Consider the following 19244-nt stretch of genomic DNA (forward strand, 5'->3'; position numbering starts at 1 on the left):
TAATATTGTGATTAACATACAAAATAAATACCACTATGAAAGTTTACAACAGCTGACGCAGCAGAAAACCTGACAGTGAATGGATGGATTTAAGTCAGAATAAGCATGTTTGTTGCGTGGCTGAGCGGTGAGTCACTTTGTGAAGCAGGCCAGCTCTCAACAGAGGAAACAGCAGCACTAAGGGGGATACACTTCCATCCAGACTCTATCTCCATACAGACACCTGAGATTCTGCTGACTGGGGACATCCTGGGACGATTGTCAGCGACTAAGCCAGGGACAGAGATCCTCAGCTGGAAAAGTTGGACAGGGTGAGTGGACTTTGTAAAAAGGCTCACTGTTGTCATGCATATTTTTGAACAAGAAATGAGGCAGGGATGGACCGGAGAGCGCAGAAGGCCGATAGTCATATTTTCCATTGATATCAAAGCCATGTGGCTAGATTTCATGAAATAGCTGAGGCAGTACACTGCATTTGGCAGTGTTTAATAGAAGACATTTGGATAAATGCATTGGATATGTTCTGTGGTGATGATGTACTGTATATTATCACGAGAACGAGAAGGATTTACAGGATGTTCAGATATTTATTGTATATATCGTTTTTTCAAAGTTCCATATATTAAATTGTTTCCCGACTTATTTTATGGGAGTACGTGGCATTTTTAACTGAATGCATGTGATATGAAGTGATACAGATTGATCAAATTGAACATGGGCAATAGGTGAGCTTGATCTTATCTTGGCAGAATATCGGCACTGACTCACCATGAATGCACTGTACTGATTTTCTTTTTACAGCTCGTCTTCAAAGCATCATATTTCCACCGTTTTCCTGTTCTTGCAACTATGCCAATATGTTACAGGAATCAGGATCCATGTAAATATGCGCTCAGCAGACCAGAACTGTTCATAACTAGCTAGTGAGAATCAGCAGACCTCGTAAAGAACAACAACATTACCCTTCTCCTCTGGAATGTCAACTTGGACAACATGGAACCAAAGGACACAGGCTCAGAACAGAAAGCTCCTCCTCTATATTCTACTTGGTGTTCAACACAAGTCTTTTTTTCCTTTCCATTATCATCATCTCAGACTCGAATAAAGCTCTGACCAACCGAAATGTTCAGATCCCGGTGACTGATGAAAGTGCTTCCCTTAATCACTCTCTTTTTATTCAGTCGATGATAATTACAGACACAAAGGGAGTAATCATCATTATACACAAGTGAGGTTAGAAAAATAGCAACGTGTGGATGCACACAGGAGCCATTTCATTATACCAACAGGCTTTGCACACCATTAATCCCACACGACTATGAAGTAAACATGCATGGGTTTAAGGAAGACAATAACTGAGTATGTATAGGTAGAGCACCTACTCTACATATGTTTAGAAATACGGTCTATTTAGTAGATGAACAGGAATAGTTGTTATCGACTTATAATTTAATTTCCAGTACTTATTATACTGACTGCTCAAATGCACTGCTAGTTTAATGGTTTGTTGTGATACACTTTTTTAAATCTCATTTGGTGTTTGTGGAAGTGCAACAAACTTTTTCTGATGGACGAAACAACTTCTTATGAAAGCAACATCTGTGGTCTTGTAGCTTCACAAAGGATATATGGGGCCACTTCAAATTACAAAAAACTTAAAATTCTTAAAACTATGTTTTTAAGAACTTCACAACATGAATATGAGGAAGACGCATTGGGAGAAGTTGAAAATTATTAAAGTGCAACTGTTGAGCTGTTTCAGCACGAGCCTGAAATTCACAAGCCGGAGGTGTAACTTTCAGCAATTCGCTGACCTCCTTTATACTTTGGTTCTGCCCTCTGAGGTGTCAATCACAACAGAACCAAGAGAGCTGTTGTCAAATGTTGTGATGCCTTGAAAAATAGTTCCTTACAATAACTGAATTGCAAACTCAAATTTGAGCTAGACGGAGGATTTTAACGAGGTGGGTTTTAACTACCTTGACAAACATTTTCAGGGACATTCTGGAACGTTTCTTGAATATGGACAAAACGTAAACAAACAAACAATCTCAAAAATAAAGCAATTTTGGTAAACTATGTAGAGGTTTATGTAAACTAGGTGGCCGATGATTGATGTTGTCAATGGACAACGACATGTAGTAACACTTGTACGGTCCTTTAAGCTAATATCAGCAGTTGTTTAGATTGAAGGCAGTCAGCAGGCTAGCTTGCAGCATAATCACATTGTATAACACTGATTAATCAATATCATAAAATAATCAGCATTATACCTACAATGTCATGAGATAATATATCTATCAAATAGATAAAATACCTAGCAAAGCTTAACATCATGAAACACATGGCCCTTCATTTCAGAAACAACAACAGAGAGTGGAGCAGCAGGTCACTCATCATCTCCTGATATTACTGAGGATGTGAGACAAGGTGAGCTCATATTTATTTCTCACATATTTTCTCAATGTAGGGGTTGGAAAGCTAAGATGGTATTTTTGGGTTTTGGCTTATACCTAAATACTTAAATAAGAAAGGAGGGTTGAATTGGTGGTGTAATTTCAAACTGTGTAGACTTAAACACACACACATGACAGATTATTATTACTTATTTAAATGTGGTATGAACAGTTAATTAGTGACTACCCTAATAACCACAACATATCCATGTGTACAATTGTTTGCCCAAAAAAATGTTTTAAGGATGCATGAGATACATGGATCAAGCGAGGAAGGGGGCCCACAGAGACTGCTTCGTATAGAGCCCAGACTTTTGTGCCGCACCCCTGCCAACATCACACAGGCAGAGCAAAAACCATCAAGTAGTTCTGTGTACGTTAGTGCAGACAAGCTTGTAAGCCTGCACTTGCAGCATGTAAGTTCGGTAGCAATACATCACAACATAAATAACTGGCTCTACTACACTGTGTCCTGTAACCGGAGCAGTATTGGTGTTGTTGTGTGCATGCTTCTGTGGTGTTTGACTCATTTTGGGGCACGAGGCCCAGATGTCTGCTTTGAAAAACAAAACCTAAACAGATGGATATGGTAGGAAGCTGGCAAAACATACGTCAGTGCATCATGCAACTTCCCACTTAAGATGACGTTAGAGAAAAAAACATTTGACGAGAGAAGTCCTCAATAACAGAGTGTTGATAAGTTGAATGAATGTTTCAATAAGAGCCTTACCTTCTGGTCCACTATGGAGCACACCAGGTCCTTGACAGCAGACAGCGACAGGTCAGAGGCCTCCAGGTTCACCATCTCTCTGGTCAGTCCTATCTGCAGCAGGAAGGACACCCCATGGAAAGAGCTGCGGGAGTTGGTGGGGCTGGGGACGCTGTGACTCCCGTTGGACAGCCGTGCGTAGCACAGTCCAGGTGACAGGGCGGAGGACGGGTGGTGCGGATGGAGAGAGTGGAGGAAGGCTCGAGGTAAGGACGGGGGAGAGGAGGCAGACATTGGGTTTCTTCCAATGGCAACGTGGAATGCTGAATGGTGGAGGTTTTAGTGAGGGCTGGCAGAATAAAACACAGTTGACTCTTGGCAGGGGGAATCTTTGCTCCTCATCTGTGGTACAGAGTCAGCACTGTGTGTATGTAATTTGATCAAAGTGACATTGTTTTTCATAAATTAAGAGGGTAATAGGCGATCCGCCCACCTGAGCTTACACAACACACACTCATTCACTGGATGGGCAGGTGATGGAGAAAAGGTCTGTGAACAATCCGCAGACTTCTGCAGTAAAATCACTGCAACAAGCTTCATATCCTGGAGTGGCGCTCCTTCTCCTTACTGAAGTCAGTAATCCACTCTGACCACAGGAAGCCTGTCACCGCAAACATACACACACAGAGACACAGTTAGTGATAGTCTTATAAAGAAAAAAAGGTATTCACCTATCTGAATACAGTAGAGACAGTAAAGGACTGATGCACGTTAGAGGCTCTCATTATGTTGTGTTGCTGCAGAAATTAAACAAATATTTTCTTCCCTTTGAGAACACTTTTGAGTCGAATTCATGTCGAAAAAAACATGTTTCGGGCAATCTGCCTTTTCCATTTACACACAGAACAGTGAGTTCGCCACTAACTATCATCAAAGAGTCTGCCAGACTCGTCTTGAGTTGTTTTGGTCGCAAGTGCTTCCCAGGGTTAGCTTTAAGCTAACTCATACTGCCTTTATGTGAACGGAGCAGTGCTGGAGCCACAGCTGTAACGTGCGTGTATATTATCATTCGTTTTAACTTTACTATCGACCTTTTTTGACAAAGGTAAAACTATTAACACAACAAATGCCACTGAGCTCGTGTGCAAAACCAGAATAGAATAGCCTAGAAGACACGTCAAAGTTGATAACGCGTACAATTTCTGTGTTTGTGAGAAGTCAAACTCCACAAACATCTGGAACCAAGGCTTCTTAACATCTGCACCCTCCCACTTTCGACAGGCTTGCTGGCAGAACACAACCCGAGTCGAGAATGCCAGCAAAACAAGTTATAAAAGAGCCTAATTCACACATTTAGACGACTTTGTTGGAGTTGAACTATCTCATCATGTCTACGACGTCGCTTGAAAATAATTCCTGAAGTCATACTTTACCTTCACAGTCGGCGAAGGGCGCTTTTCTTTCCATAGTGAGTTTACTGAAGAAACTTTGTGACTCCATCAACTGAGGAAAGCGGAGTCCGAAGTTTAAAATGCTGCACTGGAAGTCGCACACAGAAGCGCAGCCTCGTAGCTGAACGTTACATGTAACAAATGCCGACAAACGTTTTACACACAGGCGCGCTGAGACTCACCGAGTCGTCCATTTGTTTTCTCTTATCTTTTATTCCAGATTGTAAATTCATGCGCATCTTATTATCCTTCCAGCTGTGTCTACTCCCCCCGCTTGACGAGAAAAATGAGCACCGACCGTCGCTGGGGGTTGGAGTCTTTTTATTATCTCCGCATAACTGACTCTCCGTGTGTGGGGAGCAAAACTTGAACTACAGTCCCTGTGAAGCAATGGCGCCTCCGATGGAGCTCAAACTAATGCGCATGTGCCTTTCTTTTCCGTTATTTCAACTTGGCCATGCCAAGAAAAAAAAACTTTCTTCTACACGACCCGGGTCGATTTGTAATACAGTGGTTTCTTAAGTGGGGTCCAGGAGTCCCCAGGGGCCCCTCAAGGGGTTCATATAAGTCCCCCCAAAAATAAGGAATGCATTGATTTCATTTTACTTCAATTTCTTTCATTTTACTCTGCTGGGTTGTCTCTCAAACTATAAACAGCTTAGCAGAGGTTTCAAGGCTATGTGTGTTTTTAAGATGCCTGACATGGGAAGTGTTTAAGCTATCTGTTATTATTGGGGCTACCAAAGTAAAAACAGGAAAAAAGTTTGGAATTTGCAAGGATGCTTACACGTTATCTAACTGCCATCTCATGTTTTTGATGATCCACACACACACACACACACACACACACACACACACACACACACACACACACACACACACACACACACACACACACACACACACACACACACACACACACACACACACACACACACACTAGGAAATGGCGGATTGTTAAACTTGGTACGTGCTATTCAGTTCTGAGATTAAAATCAATTTACCTTCAAGCACAATGTTCAGCACACATACAAATACAAAAATATATCAATATGATGTAAAATAGAATACAGAGTTTATTGACAAAAATACATTTTTAATTGGATTAATATTGCGGAAATGTGGGATCTATTCTCTTCGCCCACGCCATGAGGCCTCCACTGATGTCTTTCACTGTGATACTGTCCACTTCTGATCCACTCATCTTCTCCACTGCCTGCACCGCCTTCTGAGAGTCATTACCCAGCTTACAGATCACATACACTGGAGGAATCAGCAGAGAGAAAACCCTCAGAGGCTGGATTTAATGTGATATCCATTTGATCTTAAAGACTGAATATGCATCCCATTTCAAATTACTATTTCATGTTAACACAGAGTAACGGACAAAAAGCTGCAGTTTGAATGGTGCAAATATTACATTGAGTGAAAAGTGTGATTTGTACAAACTCCACAAGGCTAAATTTAGCTCATTGACAAAGAAAGCTCAACACAGTGAACACCCAGAACATCACCAAAATAATGTTTTGAATATTAATTTCTCGAAAGCAGGCCAGCTGGTCAGGTTGACCGTATTTGTTTTGGAAAAAGGGGTCACCTAGCAACCCCATTACAACGTGCTACATGCTGTCCAAAATAAGCCTGCGGTCCTGCCTTGCAGTATGAGACCACACAGTAGACTATGAATATGCACAAGTGGCTCTACGTGCCTGTTCATTTCAAACAACATGTACGGACCCCGAATGGTGTTTTGACATGTTACCTGGAGGCCGGCAGTCGCCTTCCATCTGCTGTTTCAATTGGCTGATTCTCTCCTGAAGTAACTGGATATGTTTACTGTTCCTCTGCTCTAAACTTGAGAGGGGAATGTCTGGTAACAATATAAGGACAATGATCACACAGACATTGAAAGAAGGAGATTGATTTTGTGCCTCCATCTCGAAAAAGGATACTGAGAGAGTATGGTAAGTGGCATATATCCACCTCCACAAGAGGGCGCACGTCCAACAAGATATGGGGCTCTGCATTGTCCATGATCGATTTATAATCCTGGAATTACATTAAAGCAGTCCTTAATGCACAAATACTAAGAGCTTTTTAATAAGAGAGAGGTGTGGTGTTATCTTTTGGTAACATACATTGAGTATTATCTTTAAAATGGGATAAACAAAATTACTCTCAGAAAATATTAAAAATGTTGCTTGGATTTGTATTTATGGAGCAATGTGAACATTTTTTACTGATTTTCCTTAAATCACAGGAAACAAAACTGTTTTTGTTAACTGAAGCCTTGCACAATCTTGATTAGAGCCCAATCAATCATGATCCCAATCTCTGTGCCTAATGACTCAGCGGGTTTGAAAGCACCAATTCTCCAAAAACAGATGCAATCCGCTCTCAGTACCAAATAGAACATGTTATTCTTTCCCATAGAAAATATACAGGCACATTTTAAGTAATTTCCTATTTGGGGCTGGGTCAGCACTGAGATGTAATCAGTTTATGAATGCACAAGAAAACTGAGAAAATTGTGAGTAATCATACAATAAACAGCACTAAATGCAGGGAGTCACGCAATGGGTTTTATGTATGCTCTACCTGTACTGTGATCCTCTGATCTCTGGAAAGGAGGTTAAGTTTGCGGCACTGAAACACATGGAAAAATTTGGCAATGAGGGATTTTTCCTATGATTAGTAAATAATGACATATGTCTTATTAAATGGCAAAATCCAGTTGATGTTAATAAACACTTCCTATTACTTTCAAAAAGGAACATTCCTGTGAAAATGGGCAGGACCCCGTAAAAAAAATCAGTTCCATCTCTTATGACCAACCTTATCAGTGGCAGCAGACCCACAGAAAACCTCATAGTTCATTAGCTGGGTTACACTGGGGTTCTCTCCACACACTGCGCAGCTGGTCTGCTTGGGCCGCAACTTGATGGACCTGAATCTGGCATCTTGAGCATCAAACATCACCAGCTGTTGGCCACAGGAAGCTGGCACGCCGGGTCAAGGAAAAGGCTGCCATGTGAAAAGTATCACTGTCTGCGTTGCTTGATTCAGAGACGCCACATGTCCCTTTTGTGTAAGAGCACCATAGCTGCTCAGCCGTTCTGGTGAGAAAAACAGTACAGCACTTCCATGGCTGACGCATAACAGCCAGGTGTTAGTATGGGTATCACAATGCAAGCAGGGCAGGATAGGGCAAGTCTATTTTCTGAAGCGATTCTCAATGCCAGCATGACAACACTTCCACCGAAACAGCTTCAAAGGAGTTCTCATAGGAATGGCAAATGAAGAGTCAGCAGAGTCCAGTCTGGTTTTGCTTTATCAGACAGGCACAAACCACCTTGCCCATCCCTAACTTTACTACATTGAAAGCCCTTTCAGCACTTTTTGTCAATTCATCCAGACGACTAAACAGAAAATTCTCATGCAAAGGAAGAAAATAAAGGAAGGCACTGTATGCAATGTGGGCGTTCAGAATGGAAAAGGATACAGCCTTGTCCCGAGGCAATCTTGAGGACTTCCAAAGCTTGGAAGCAGCCCATTATCCCTGGAACTTAAAGAAAAAGTGGAAAGCTATTAGCAACTATCATTTACACAAAATAAGTGAATGGCTTCTGGGCAAGTAAGGGGACAAGACTCACCCACTCCTAACACCCCTCCATCAGAGCAGTTGGTCACCGTCGCTGGGGGTGGGGGGATCGGGTACAAACATCTGTAGCAGGGGCCTCCATTGTAGTTATATACCGTCAGCTACACACACACACACACACACACACACACACACACACACACACACACACACACACACACACACACACACACACACACACACACACACACACACACACACACACACACACACACACACACACACACACAAGTAAAGTAACATTACAAATGTACAGGACGCTTCCCTGCCACACTGACGCAAAAAAAAGACTCCTTTCTACTTTACCTGTCCCTCCATTCTCAGGGCACTTGCTGACACCAGAGGCTTGCCACTGAGCACACAGGCGTCATTCACCAGATAACGAGTGGGGACATTGTCTGAACAATCAGCCACAATGTCATATATGAGGTCAGCAAAGTCAAGGTGTCGTAGCAAACAGAGTTCATATTATTGGTTGGTCACATGTACACATTTTTCAACTGAAAAACTGAAATACTACAAAGAAATAGCAGGTCTGTTTAACGGATGTAGGTTGAGGATACTGTTGAATGAGTTGCAAGGCGTTCTCCGGCGAGAGCTGCAGGTGGTAGGGAATACACTCTACTGTTGAGTTCAACCTGCGGGCATAAAGTCATATTCAAAAACTACAATTCATGTGAGTTTTAAATATGACATGAGACTTTAGTCACATGTCCACCCCTGCTCTTCTCTCTCCTCCTAATCTTTACAGTCTGTCTCATCCTTAAAAAAACAATGAAATGATCTTGAATAATAACATGTTGTATTATGCATGTAGTAAATGCTCATTAATGAACAATAAACAATTAAAGTAAGAGGGGGATAGTGTGTGTATGACAGCATTGGAGCGCTGTACAAGATATTTGTTAGTCAGAGAAATGGCGCCCTCATGTGGTCATGGCTACACAATGTGAGTGCTAACCACAATAGACACTGTGAAGGAGAAAAGCACCAAAAACAGCTGTCTCTAAAATAACATGTTTACACAATATTTGCAGACTTGGGAGAAATACACAACCAAATATAACCTGTGGTGAGACTGGAAAGCGCCAGCATGCATTTCAGCTGAAGCCCAATAGAAATACACCACTTATACGCCACCAACATCTCTGTTTCAGGTGATGTGCAGCATTACATTTCTCAATGAGTACCTTTTGACTGCATTGGCAGCAGACAGAGCCTTTGGTTGGTTCTGGTTCTCCTCCCCATGAAGCACCTGTCTGTGCAGGTTACTGAGCTCCACCTCGTCATAATCCAGCAGGCCGAGACGTCCTGCAGAGACACAAAGACGAACACAATTAAGTGTTTAGAATAAATGTCAAACCCAGATAATGACATCAAAACCATGAAGAATAAACTCTATAACCGTGGTTATAGAGTTTATCAATGTGTAAACAAGTCTGCCAAATGCACAAATTTATCAATGTGTGCATTTGGCAGACTTGCCTGGCACTTTTTTTATCTGTTGTTCTTGTCTTTTGCCTTTTCTTATATTTTGTATCTGCTTTCTTTCAGTTCTCACAGTTTTCCCTAGTTGGTTATACAGTCAAAGTGTGGTTGAAATGTCATCTGAGGCAACAGGTAGTATATGCCCACAAAATGAAAACATATTCACAGCCTAAGTAAGTCTTAAATTAACAGCTGTGAATATATACTCTTATCTCTTTACCAACATGTTTTCAAGATTACCTGATTGTTATCATTAAACAGCACTAACATGAGTAGTGTGATATACATCTTTTGGAAATGGAAATTAATCATTTTGGCTGCAAACCCTCTCCCCCGCAGTTACAGTTTCTAGTTTACCAGCCACTGGGAGGGGAGACAGATTGCAAATTGCAAATTTTAGACCCTGCCTGAATAAATGACATTTTGACTGCTCAACAATTACTGACACCCATCCAGCACTTATATTCATTTATTTAAAATGTAATGGTTTGACTGGTTTGGCACAAGGTCATGCCGAGAATGAATCAACTTGTTTACCTACCGATGCCTGCTGCTGCAAGATACTGTGCCAGGGGGCAACCCAGTCCTCCACAGCCCACAATCAGTACTGCGGTCTTGGATAAGTTCAGCTGACCTGTGGACAATCAAGTTCACTTTGCTGTGTTCAATCATGCAATGAATCTCACTTGGCAGAATGCTGATTGTACTGCAGAATAACGCCATGTAGCCATCCGTACCTTGTACGCCCAGCTCAGGGAGAAGGAGTTGTCTGCTGTATCGCATGATGTCCTCATTGCTGAGGGCTGGTTTGGCTTTCAGGGGGGTTAGGGGTGTCACTTTTTCATACAGCTCCAATACTGAGGCATGGCTCTTATATTCACACTGGGGAGGATTATAACACAAGATATAATGATCACGTTTAAACAGAAGCTTTGAGCCATGTGGCATCCCAGTCCTAAACAGCCTGCTTCCATAATATCATGAGCACAGTTATATCTCTCTTTACACATGTCCACAGCCCATGTCTGACAGAAGGCACTATTTGGGAAACGATATTCACAGGGAAGAATTAAAGTGGCTTGTCATGTGCTTATATCAGTGTTTAATATTGAATTAGTGAAGTGTGCTCTCTCTTTTGAGACATGCAGATTTATTTGGACCTTTTTAAAACATTCCACTCCCCAATTCTCTCGGTGTGCTTATTATTTATCCTGTGATGAGTGACATCGGAAGCTACAACGTCTACATGCAGACGTGTGTTGTGTTTTAGGTGTCACGTGTCTCTGCTCCATTTCATATAACGAAATATGTTTTCTTGCTGTGCTTTAATGTTATTTTTCCTCAGCTTTACATCCTCTTCATAACAATTAGCAAGCCTACTAGCTAGCTAACAAGCTAAGCGGCTCAAGTGTCCAGTTTAGTTTTCAGATAGAAGTCACGTAAATGGCGTCAAACGTGCTGTTATGTTCCATGTCAGGTTACAGCATGTGCTGAAGTTATGTAACGTTATGGGTTCAGGATAAGCATCCGTACCTTTTCCAGATGTGCCAGTTTATTCTTCAGAGCAGCAATCTCTTTCTCTTTCTCCTCGAGCTGTGCCTTTAAGCAGCACGCCTCGTGAGCCATGGCCGCGTGCGCTACGAAAACACGCGCAGTTGCAGAATATATATATGTATAAGTATATATGTGTGTGTATCAAACGAGATTTTACAATGCCGATTTAGCTACGATGTAACTGTGTGACAGGAACATGTTGACATATTACGCACACGACACACAAATGTCCGGGTTGACCACGTGACAATGACACCACGTGGTAAGGGACGTACGCGCTGGGGTTCATTAAAATAAAGAACAGGCAAAAAATACAAAGTAAAGAAATGAGTAAATGACACCACAACGATCCAAGCAAAGTATGAGGGCATCTCTGCAAGAATGATACAGTAAAATACATTACTGAAAGTTGTAGATTTCTTTTGTTTTTGTCTGTTTATTTATTATTTATATAGGAAAGCTCATTTTTAAGCATTGACTTATAATCAGAAAACACAATGGCTCCAGTTATATTGCCTTGTGACCTCGCGTATGCTGTAAGTGTTGAACTGCACACACAGACACACAAAAAACACACGCACGCACGCGCACACGCACGTCTGCACATATACACTCGCACACACATAGCGGTACAGTGACGCGCTGTGGTTTAGAGCCTCGGGTCCTCCCTTCTGCTTTTCACATGATCTGTAAGCTTGCTCCGAGGAGAGACGCAGGAATGTGTCGAGGAGCGTCAACAACGATGGCCGAGCGAAGCAACAATCCCTTCAAAATGCGTTTATTTTACACCGTGGTCATCTGGGTGTCATTCGTCCACTGCATCGGTGGAATTCCGTGGACGCAAGAAAAGGTAAATGAATGAGGAGGATCTATTAACATTTTGTTGTCTTAACATATTATCAGCCACCAATCATAGACTCGCAGGCAACCATCTTCAAAAGTGAATCATTTCAAAACTTGCCACGTGCAGCTTTTTTACATTGTCGACAAATAATGATGAATCCTTGCATTTATTGATTAACTTCACTTTTTTTGGAACTGAAAAGTATTCAATAGTCCAAGAACATATTATACTTAACTGATGCTTCAATTTTATGAAGATGATTTAGTCCCATTTTGTTTTGTTTTTGTCCGTCTGTAAATGGTAATCTCCCAGTAGTGAGACTATTGTGGGAAAGTGAAAACTAAATTCCTAAATCAGCTTGATATTCAGATAGGTATATTATATTTATTCATGATATTCTAACATCCCTCTTCACTGTTTCCCAGTGCTGGTGTGTAATTGTGCTGGGATGCACCTGGGCATGCCTGGCCATTCATGCTCCTCATTTATGCTCCTTCCTTCTCCTCTTCTCTTTGCCTAGTTGCTATGGCAGCACAGTCACCATCATTGATCCTCCAATTGCAGTTCTTGGTATTTATAGACTTTAAGTGGACCCCCTTAAACCATCTCTGAACTCAGTGAGCCCTGGCACTTTGGATGACTAAACTCCACATAATTATACATTTTGCAGGTGTGCTACTCTGTAATGTTTTGTAAGTGCATGTTTATGCTTCAGTTGTAATGAACAGAGTTAGTTTTATGCCGTGAGTTGAATATCTTTGGGTTTTGGACAGACTTAACAAGCAATTTGAAGAAATCACCGTGGGCTCTGGATATAGGTGATGGCCTAACGATTGATCAAATAAAATATCAATAAAATAATTGATCATTAAATAATGCAGTCAGTTTGGATTCAACAACCCTGGTATATTTCATTGTCAGCCTATTGACTGCATGGTCTCCGATATTCTCCATCAGCTATTTCCCTCCTGCTCCCTGTCCTTCCCCTGAGTTCAGTTTGTTACCAGGACAACCACTGTGCTCAGCAGGTGAACTTTGAGACCAAATGAAAAAGAGCCATGAGATTGAAGAATCAATATGTTTTTTTAACCTATGGCTGTAATTTAGCACCCATTGAAGCTAGAAACTTGAATCCAACTCCACATTGTGTTCCCAAAACTGTTTTTGCTTTTTTGTTGTTGTTGTTGTTTTTTTTTTTTTTTACAATTGTGTTTATTTCCCAGAGCATGTTAACAAGACTCACTTTTCTGCCTCGTTATTGAATGAATCCTTGCTTTTCTGAAGTACTCCCTTTTGTTTTTGAGGACATTCAACTAATGTCTATTGATGTTTCTTTCTGAGGATGTGTTGAAGTGAAACTCCCAACTCATGTAAATCGCAGTGTTTAATACAGATGGTTACTTTTTTGGGGGCTCTCACTTTCCTTGGTATGTCCCTTTCGTAACACTGCCAATGCAAGGGCTTCAGGAGGCCATTGGCTCAATCACCATTACGTTACCTCATTCAGCAACACTACAGACATGTATTTACAGAAGATGTTTGAAACAATTACTTTACATTTTTTAGACATGTAGATGATGTAGATGTCTATAGCTGAAAAGTGCCCCTCAGATGCCCCTAGCAACATAAATACTGAAATAAAACAGATCCACTTTTGACAGATGTTTCCAGTATGAGAGAGCGTTGTGACACACTAAAATTACTGGTTCTCTATCCTGTGTGTCATCTACATTTCTGCTGAACTGACATGCATCATAGAAATACTTCCTTATTCCTAAAATAGGAGAAGAGACTTTATTCCATATGCAACACTGCATTGACATTAGGTCACAATGATCTGATATTGTGAACACACTTAATTTTTTTCAATATACTGAAATCAATGCTATTTTTCAATCCCATTTGTATTATATTGTTTGTTTCCTCTGGCTCTGTTCAGCTCCATCACCGGGCTCTCACTCTGACGCAAGATGAGATCAGTACTGCTCTGTCTCACACTGACCTGGAGCAGATGTGGCAGAGGGACCTGAGGCCACTGCTGGTTACCAGGTACCCGGGCTCTGCAGGCAGCCAGGCCGTTCAGCAGGTGATTTTATTTGCAGGATGACATATCACGGACCAGTTTCAAATAAATGAAAGTAAAGCTGTCAAAATGATGTTACTTTCATGGTAAAACACTATTTTATTGGCAATGTCAAAGCTACTAAAGCATAGACAAGCAACTGATATCACACCCGATGTTGGAGTTTGGTGGGAGTCAGTGGGAGCGGAGCTCTGATAGAGTGAGGACCGGCTCCCATGAATGCAGTTAACTCAAATATCTGTGGGGGTCTCTGAAAATACCGCAGCATAATATTTTAATTACAAATAAAGCTTTTTTCCCTTCCACATACAGAGCAATATTGACATTAAAGATAAATAGCTTGACATGACAAGTAATTAGAGTAGCCTAAACGTGTAGTAAAGCATCATAAATGCAGCATGGCTGTACTACACCACCATGCCACTATGCAGTATGCACTATGCAGTATGCACTTTGCAGTATGCACTATGCAGTATGCACTATGCAGTATGCATTTAGCCACAAACAATATTTTCATCAAAAAGTAAAAAGATCAGTTTGTATGTATCCTTTTTAATTATAGCCCATATTTCCTTGCGCATCCATATTTTTTTTTTCTTTTTTTTTGGAGAACCCCACATGCAGAGATGAAATCATAACTTGAACCCTGATCACACCTGAAGTACAGATTAGCTCATTACTAGTAAACTTTGTGTGTGTGTTCACAGCATATCAAAACAACCCTCGGTTCCCTCGGAGCAGGCTGGGAGGTGACGGAGGACAAGTTTATGTCACAAACACCCTATGGCCTCCTGCCCTTCACTAACCTTGTTGCCACCCTCAACTCATCAGCCAATCGCCGCCTGGTCCTGGCCTGTCACTATGACTCCAAGTACTACCCGCCACAATGGCACGGGAGGGAGTTCCAAGGCGCCACTGACTCCGCCGTTCCCTGTGCCATGATGTTGGAGCTGGCCCGCGCCCTGGATGAAGAATTGAAAGCTCAGAAGGTGGTGGTCTAGCATGTGATTAAAGCTGCAACATACAATAAGTTAAAGGGTATACTATACATTACCGATGCCTCAATCCCTCCTGTGCACACTACACAGGATTTTCTATGATACTCAGGTCATTTGTATCAGTGTTTTGGTTGTGGCCAGCACTGACTTGAGTTGTGGCCATGAATCACATGAAAGACATTCAACAGCAACAATCACACTAGGCTTTGGGGGAAAAAAGGCCAAACATGTTGGAGACGGTTCCAGGAACAGGGTGAGCATCTCTGTAGATGTAGTAGTGTTGGTGTGGAGCTATAAACGAGGTGGTAACACATGTCCAAGACTTCCAGGCCAAATAGTCTAATTTAACAGATTAGGCTGGTGTTATCAATGTTTTTCTCCTTCTCAACAAATTCCATGAAAAGAGCAAAACCTACCATGCATTTCTTAGTCATTTCCAATTTTCTTACCTGTCTGTGGCACTCTCAAGTCATAAATCGTTTCAAACCGGTCACAAATATACAGTTTAATTTGGGCTGGGCACTGTAAATAATTTGGGAATGTTCTCAGCTGCTGGTTGATATACATCCCTTTGCCGTTGACTTTAAAATTAACTACAGGCTAAATCAGGCTTCAGCTACACAAAGTAAACACGAGAATGATGTAGCGGTTTGCCAACCTTATCCCTAATGCATTTTCCTCAAGTCAGTCAATAAGACGTTTATAGTTTTTCTAAATAGAGAAAATGTGTGTATCCCAATGTACATGGTGGCCCAAGGATATTCTCGAAATAAAAATATTTCATATGAGGTTTAATTGATCAACGCCGCTCAAACACAACAATATTGGCAACTAATGGTCCTGTTTTATTGGAATTGGCACAAGAAAATATTCAATTGCCCCACGAACCAGTGATCCGTCAGGAAAACACTTAGTATTCACGTAGCTTGCTCCTCTGCCCTTTTCCTCTTTCACAGTTGAGTTCAGACCCTGTCTGTTGGGCGGACAGTGACAGGCCCTGTGACGGAGAGAGATCGCCAGCAGACATGTTTATCAGACTCAGCTGTCTGTCACAAAGGTCACGGAATGGGAATCGCGTTGAATACAAATAAAGGCGCTATGGAGTTAGACGTGTAATCGATATAATAGCTGATAGATTGCAAAATAAATTGCAAACTTAGTATGACAGAAGCATATTTTGAGGATGCTACAAAATTTTAAAAAGGGAATATTTCACATAAAAACCACCTCAGGCAGTGTTTGGCGTCACTGCAATCTCAAGGCCACTAGGGGGCAGAAACAGTCTGGGAATGCTTTGACTGTCTTCTTTTTACCTCCCATGTAGAGCTCCAGTCCTGACCTGACCCTGCAGTTGCTCTTCTTTGATGGGGAGGAGGCTCTTTTCCACTGGACCTCCACAGACTCCCTTTATGGCTCTCGCCACCTGGCCCAGAAGATGGAGACAACCCCGCACCCCGCCGGAGCCACAGACACCAATCAACTGCACGGCATGGTACACCACAGCTCTACACTCTCACTCACCACCTGAGATTAGTGTAATCGCTTAATCTCACTCAAGATCATCCCCTTTGTTAATCCACGTGAGTTTCAATGCAATCTGCTCAGATCGGTCTCTGACTCCCACAGCCCACGCAGACACCTGAACAAGGGAGGTGTTTGTCTTAAATACTTTCATACTGTATATCAGGGAAATCTCAAACCACAAAGCCACCCGTTTAATCATCTGGGAGGTTTGGGTGTCTTGATCTCCGACATCATTTATTATAGAGTCTGTGATAACAACACGCCACGGTAACTGGTAAATGTTTCAGTATTCTAACCATGGAGAGATAGTGAAACTGGCTATCTCTACATGTAGACATTCGTGTGTGGACCAACCGAGATAACAGCAGACCCTATCTTCAAGAACTAGTGTGTGTGTGTGTGTGTGTGTGTGTGTGTGTAGACAGTCAGGTGTGATTTGTGTGTCTTGCAGAGATAGCATGCATGTGGAGTATTTGTCATTGTGTTGCAGCACCATAACTCAATGTATAGATTATTATTATGGCACATGGCTCCTTGTCAGGAGCTTATCTGCAGTTTGTGTAGAGATCTCACCGACCCCCCCCCCCTCATTGTCCTGCAGGATCTGTTTGTGTTGTTGGACCTGATTGGGGCTCCGAGCCCGCGCTTCGGCAACCAGTTCCCCAGCACGACGCACTGGCTCTCCAGACTGCAGAGCATTGGTGAATAATTAAATGCGTTACTTCTATCATAAACACAATGTAGGTCTGTTTGCTTTGGTCAAGGTTTGCCACACACAACACAGGTTGCAAATGTGCTGACAGTCAAATTATTATTATATTATATTTTTTGTTTCTTTGACTTCTTTGCAACTATTAAATAAATTATTTAATATTATTAAATGTATTAAATGAATTAGTATGCCTATATGTTTTAGCTTAGATAGCTGGATACCTGGAAACCTATTATCTTAATCAGCTTCTTTCCATGTGCGACGGGGAACTACATGTAACATAATACAAGAATAGTTTAAACATGACTTGATGATTACTTTACTGGTGTTTTTCTCACTTTTTAAAATATGGGCAGGGCTTTATTGGCTTCAATGCACCAATCAGTTGTGGGGTGTGTTTGCTTTTACCACTGTCAATCAAAATTCATTGAACAACACCCACACAATTCTGATGAAGCAAATCAAACACGTTTATAGATTTATCAAGCTGTTATAATAATTCTATGTGGATGCTTTCCTTAAACTGAATTAACAGATGCACCTTTTCTGCTCTTTGTCCCTCCCCTTTTATCCTCAGAAAAGCGTTTACACTCCACAAACCATCTTGTGGATCATCCTAACAGCGTGCAATATTTCTGGCCAAATCACCCCATTGGCCACATACAAGATGATCATGTGCCATTCCTAGACAGAGGTATACACACAGAGTAACGCAACTACCATCAATAGATAATTGCATATATTGTGAGGCTCTGTTGGGTGATCCTCGTCCTTGTGCCTCTGTCAGGTGTACAGATCCTCCACCTTATCCCCTCCCCCTTCCCGTCCGTGTGGCACACGTTTGATGACAACGAGCAGAATCTGGATCGCACCTCCATTGGAAACCTGAACAAGATCCTGCAGGTTTTTGTTCTGGAGTACCTCAACGCCAGACCCGCCATCCCATCAAACCCACAGAATGCCCCTTAAAAGATATAAAACAGCATACCAATTCAACAACATTCTTTCTTTTCATGTTTCACTGTAGTATGTTCAGCAGTTATTTTACAGACTGAAAGAATAGACTGTATTTAGTGCTGTTTAAACACCAACGATATCTAGTCCCTGACAGTTGAGATGTGAGGTTGAGACTCATGCAGCTGCAGAACACATTTAACATAGAGAATATGTTTAGAGATGCTTGATGTCATCTACATGGACGATGACTTTCTTTTTTAATTTTTAATTCTTTGTCAAAACATGTTTTCTCTAATGTAAGCGCACATGAAACGTATTGTTCTCCCAAATGGGTTTATAAGAGACTTCAAGACTTAAATCCCCGGCAACAAGGTCAGCATGCATCTTCTGTGCGTTATTTTAATGAATCTAAACCCTCCTCTTCACTGTGATCGTCAATGCTAATGTCTAGGACCTGGTGCCCCAAAGAGAAAGACAAAGAGGCACTGCAGACAGAAAAGAAAATCAGCAGTTCATTTTATTTTTCCACCTTAATTTCTCAACAATGAAATAAATGAATGTATGCATGTGCAAACTTGGTGATGCTTTCATTATGAATTGCAGTGGGGTCAACTGTAGCGTGAAAACCCTTGCTTATAGTAGTGTACACCACCTACATTATGCAGCGTATAAAGTGACACAGTGTATACTGACACAGTGTTTAAGCTACAGCGCTTCCTCTCGTTCAGTATATCTGTTCAAGTAAACCTGTCAGGGGCAGGAAGTGGGTTTATTTGTATTCTTGCGTCACCTTTAGCCTTTCATATC

The 19244-nt window shown here is 41.6% G+C and overlaps 3 protein-coding genes across 6 annotated transcripts in view; 1 reads left to right on the forward strand and 2 right to left on the reverse strand.

Moving 5' to 3' along the window:
• The window catches only part of prkd3 (protein kinase D3), a 35057-nt gene extending 30076 nt beyond the window's left edge, over positions 1–4981 (reverse strand). For 3 of the 4 annotated variants that reach the window (XM_084012782.1, XM_084012783.1, XM_084012780.1), the window contains exons 1-2: positions 4599–4812; positions 3187–3826 (exon numbers count right to left, since the gene is read on the reverse strand). In XM_084012782.1, the coding sequence (XP_083868908.1) occupies positions 3187–3459 (273 nt within the window). In that variant the 5' untranslated portion in view covers positions 3460–3826; positions 4599–4812. Of the gene's footprint in view, positions 1–3186; positions 3827–4598 lie in introns of all 4 variants that reach the window. The other variant, XM_084012781.1, reaches the window with a different exon arrangement.
• A 688-nt stretch (positions 4982–5669) lies between these two features.
• On the reverse strand, positions 5670–11546 carry mocs3 (molybdenum cofactor synthesis 3). Its single transcript, XM_084014084.1, has 13 exons — positions 11299–11546; positions 10503–10647; positions 10307–10399; positions 9468–9588; positions 8841–8915; positions 8584–8701; positions 8270–8378; positions 8119–8181; positions 7452–7615; positions 7215–7262; positions 6569–6665; positions 6379–6486; positions 5670–5879 (listed from the first exon to the last, which is right to left on the reverse strand). Exons 1-13 carry the CDS (start codon positions 11389–11391, stop codon positions 5722–5724), a joined length of 1392 nt encoding a protein of 463 aa, XP_083870210.1. The 5' UTR covers positions 11392–11546; the 3' UTR covers positions 5670–5721.
• Positions 11547–11986: 440 nt separating this feature from the next.
• Positions 11987–18451, forward strand: qpct (glutaminyl-peptide cyclotransferase). Its single transcript, XM_084013936.1, has 7 exons — positions 11987–12169; positions 14103–14249; positions 14954–15235; positions 16569–16736; positions 17370–17469; positions 18058–18174; positions 18268–18451. The coding sequence occupies exons 1-7, from the start codon at positions 12002–12004 to the stop codon at positions 18447–18449; spliced, it is 1164 nt and encodes a 387-aa protein (XP_083870062.1). The 5' UTR covers positions 11987–12001; the 3' UTR covers positions 18450–18451.
• Positions 18452–19244: the final 793 nt, after the last annotated feature.

Source organism: Eutrigla gurnardus, assembly GCF_963514095.1.
Source record: "Eutrigla gurnardus genome assembly, chromosome: 7".
Classification (NCBI taxonomy): Eukaryota; Metazoa; Chordata; class Actinopteri; order Perciformes; family Triglidae; genus Eutrigla; species Eutrigla gurnardus.

Bases quoted from the DNA above. Each gene is read 5' to 3' on its own strand.
- mocs3 (XM_084014084.1), bottom strand. From the start codon at position 11,391: ATGGCTCACGAGGCGTGCTGCTTAAAGGCACAGCTCGAGGAGAAAGAG. The intron at 10,648-11,298 runs GTACGGATGCTT...AATCCTCCCCAG, and splicing joins AACTGGCACATCTGGAAAAG to TGTGAATATAAGAGCCATGC. The intron at 7,263-7,451 runs GTTGGTCATAAG...CATGTGTTTCAG, and splicing joins GGTCTGCTGCCACTGATAAG to TGCCGCAAACTTAACCTCCT.
- qpct (XM_084013936.1), top strand. From the start codon at position 12,002: ATGATCTGTAAGCTTGCTCCGAGGAGAGACGCAGGAATGTGTCGAGGA. The intron at 15,236-16,568 runs GTGGTGGTCTAG...CCTCCCATGTAG, and splicing joins AAGAATTGAAAGCTCAGAAG to AGCTCCAGTCCTGACCTGAC. The intron at 18,175-18,267 runs GTATACACACAG...TGCCTCTGTCAG, and splicing joins TGTGCCATTCCTAGACAGAG to GTGTACAGATCCTCCACCTT.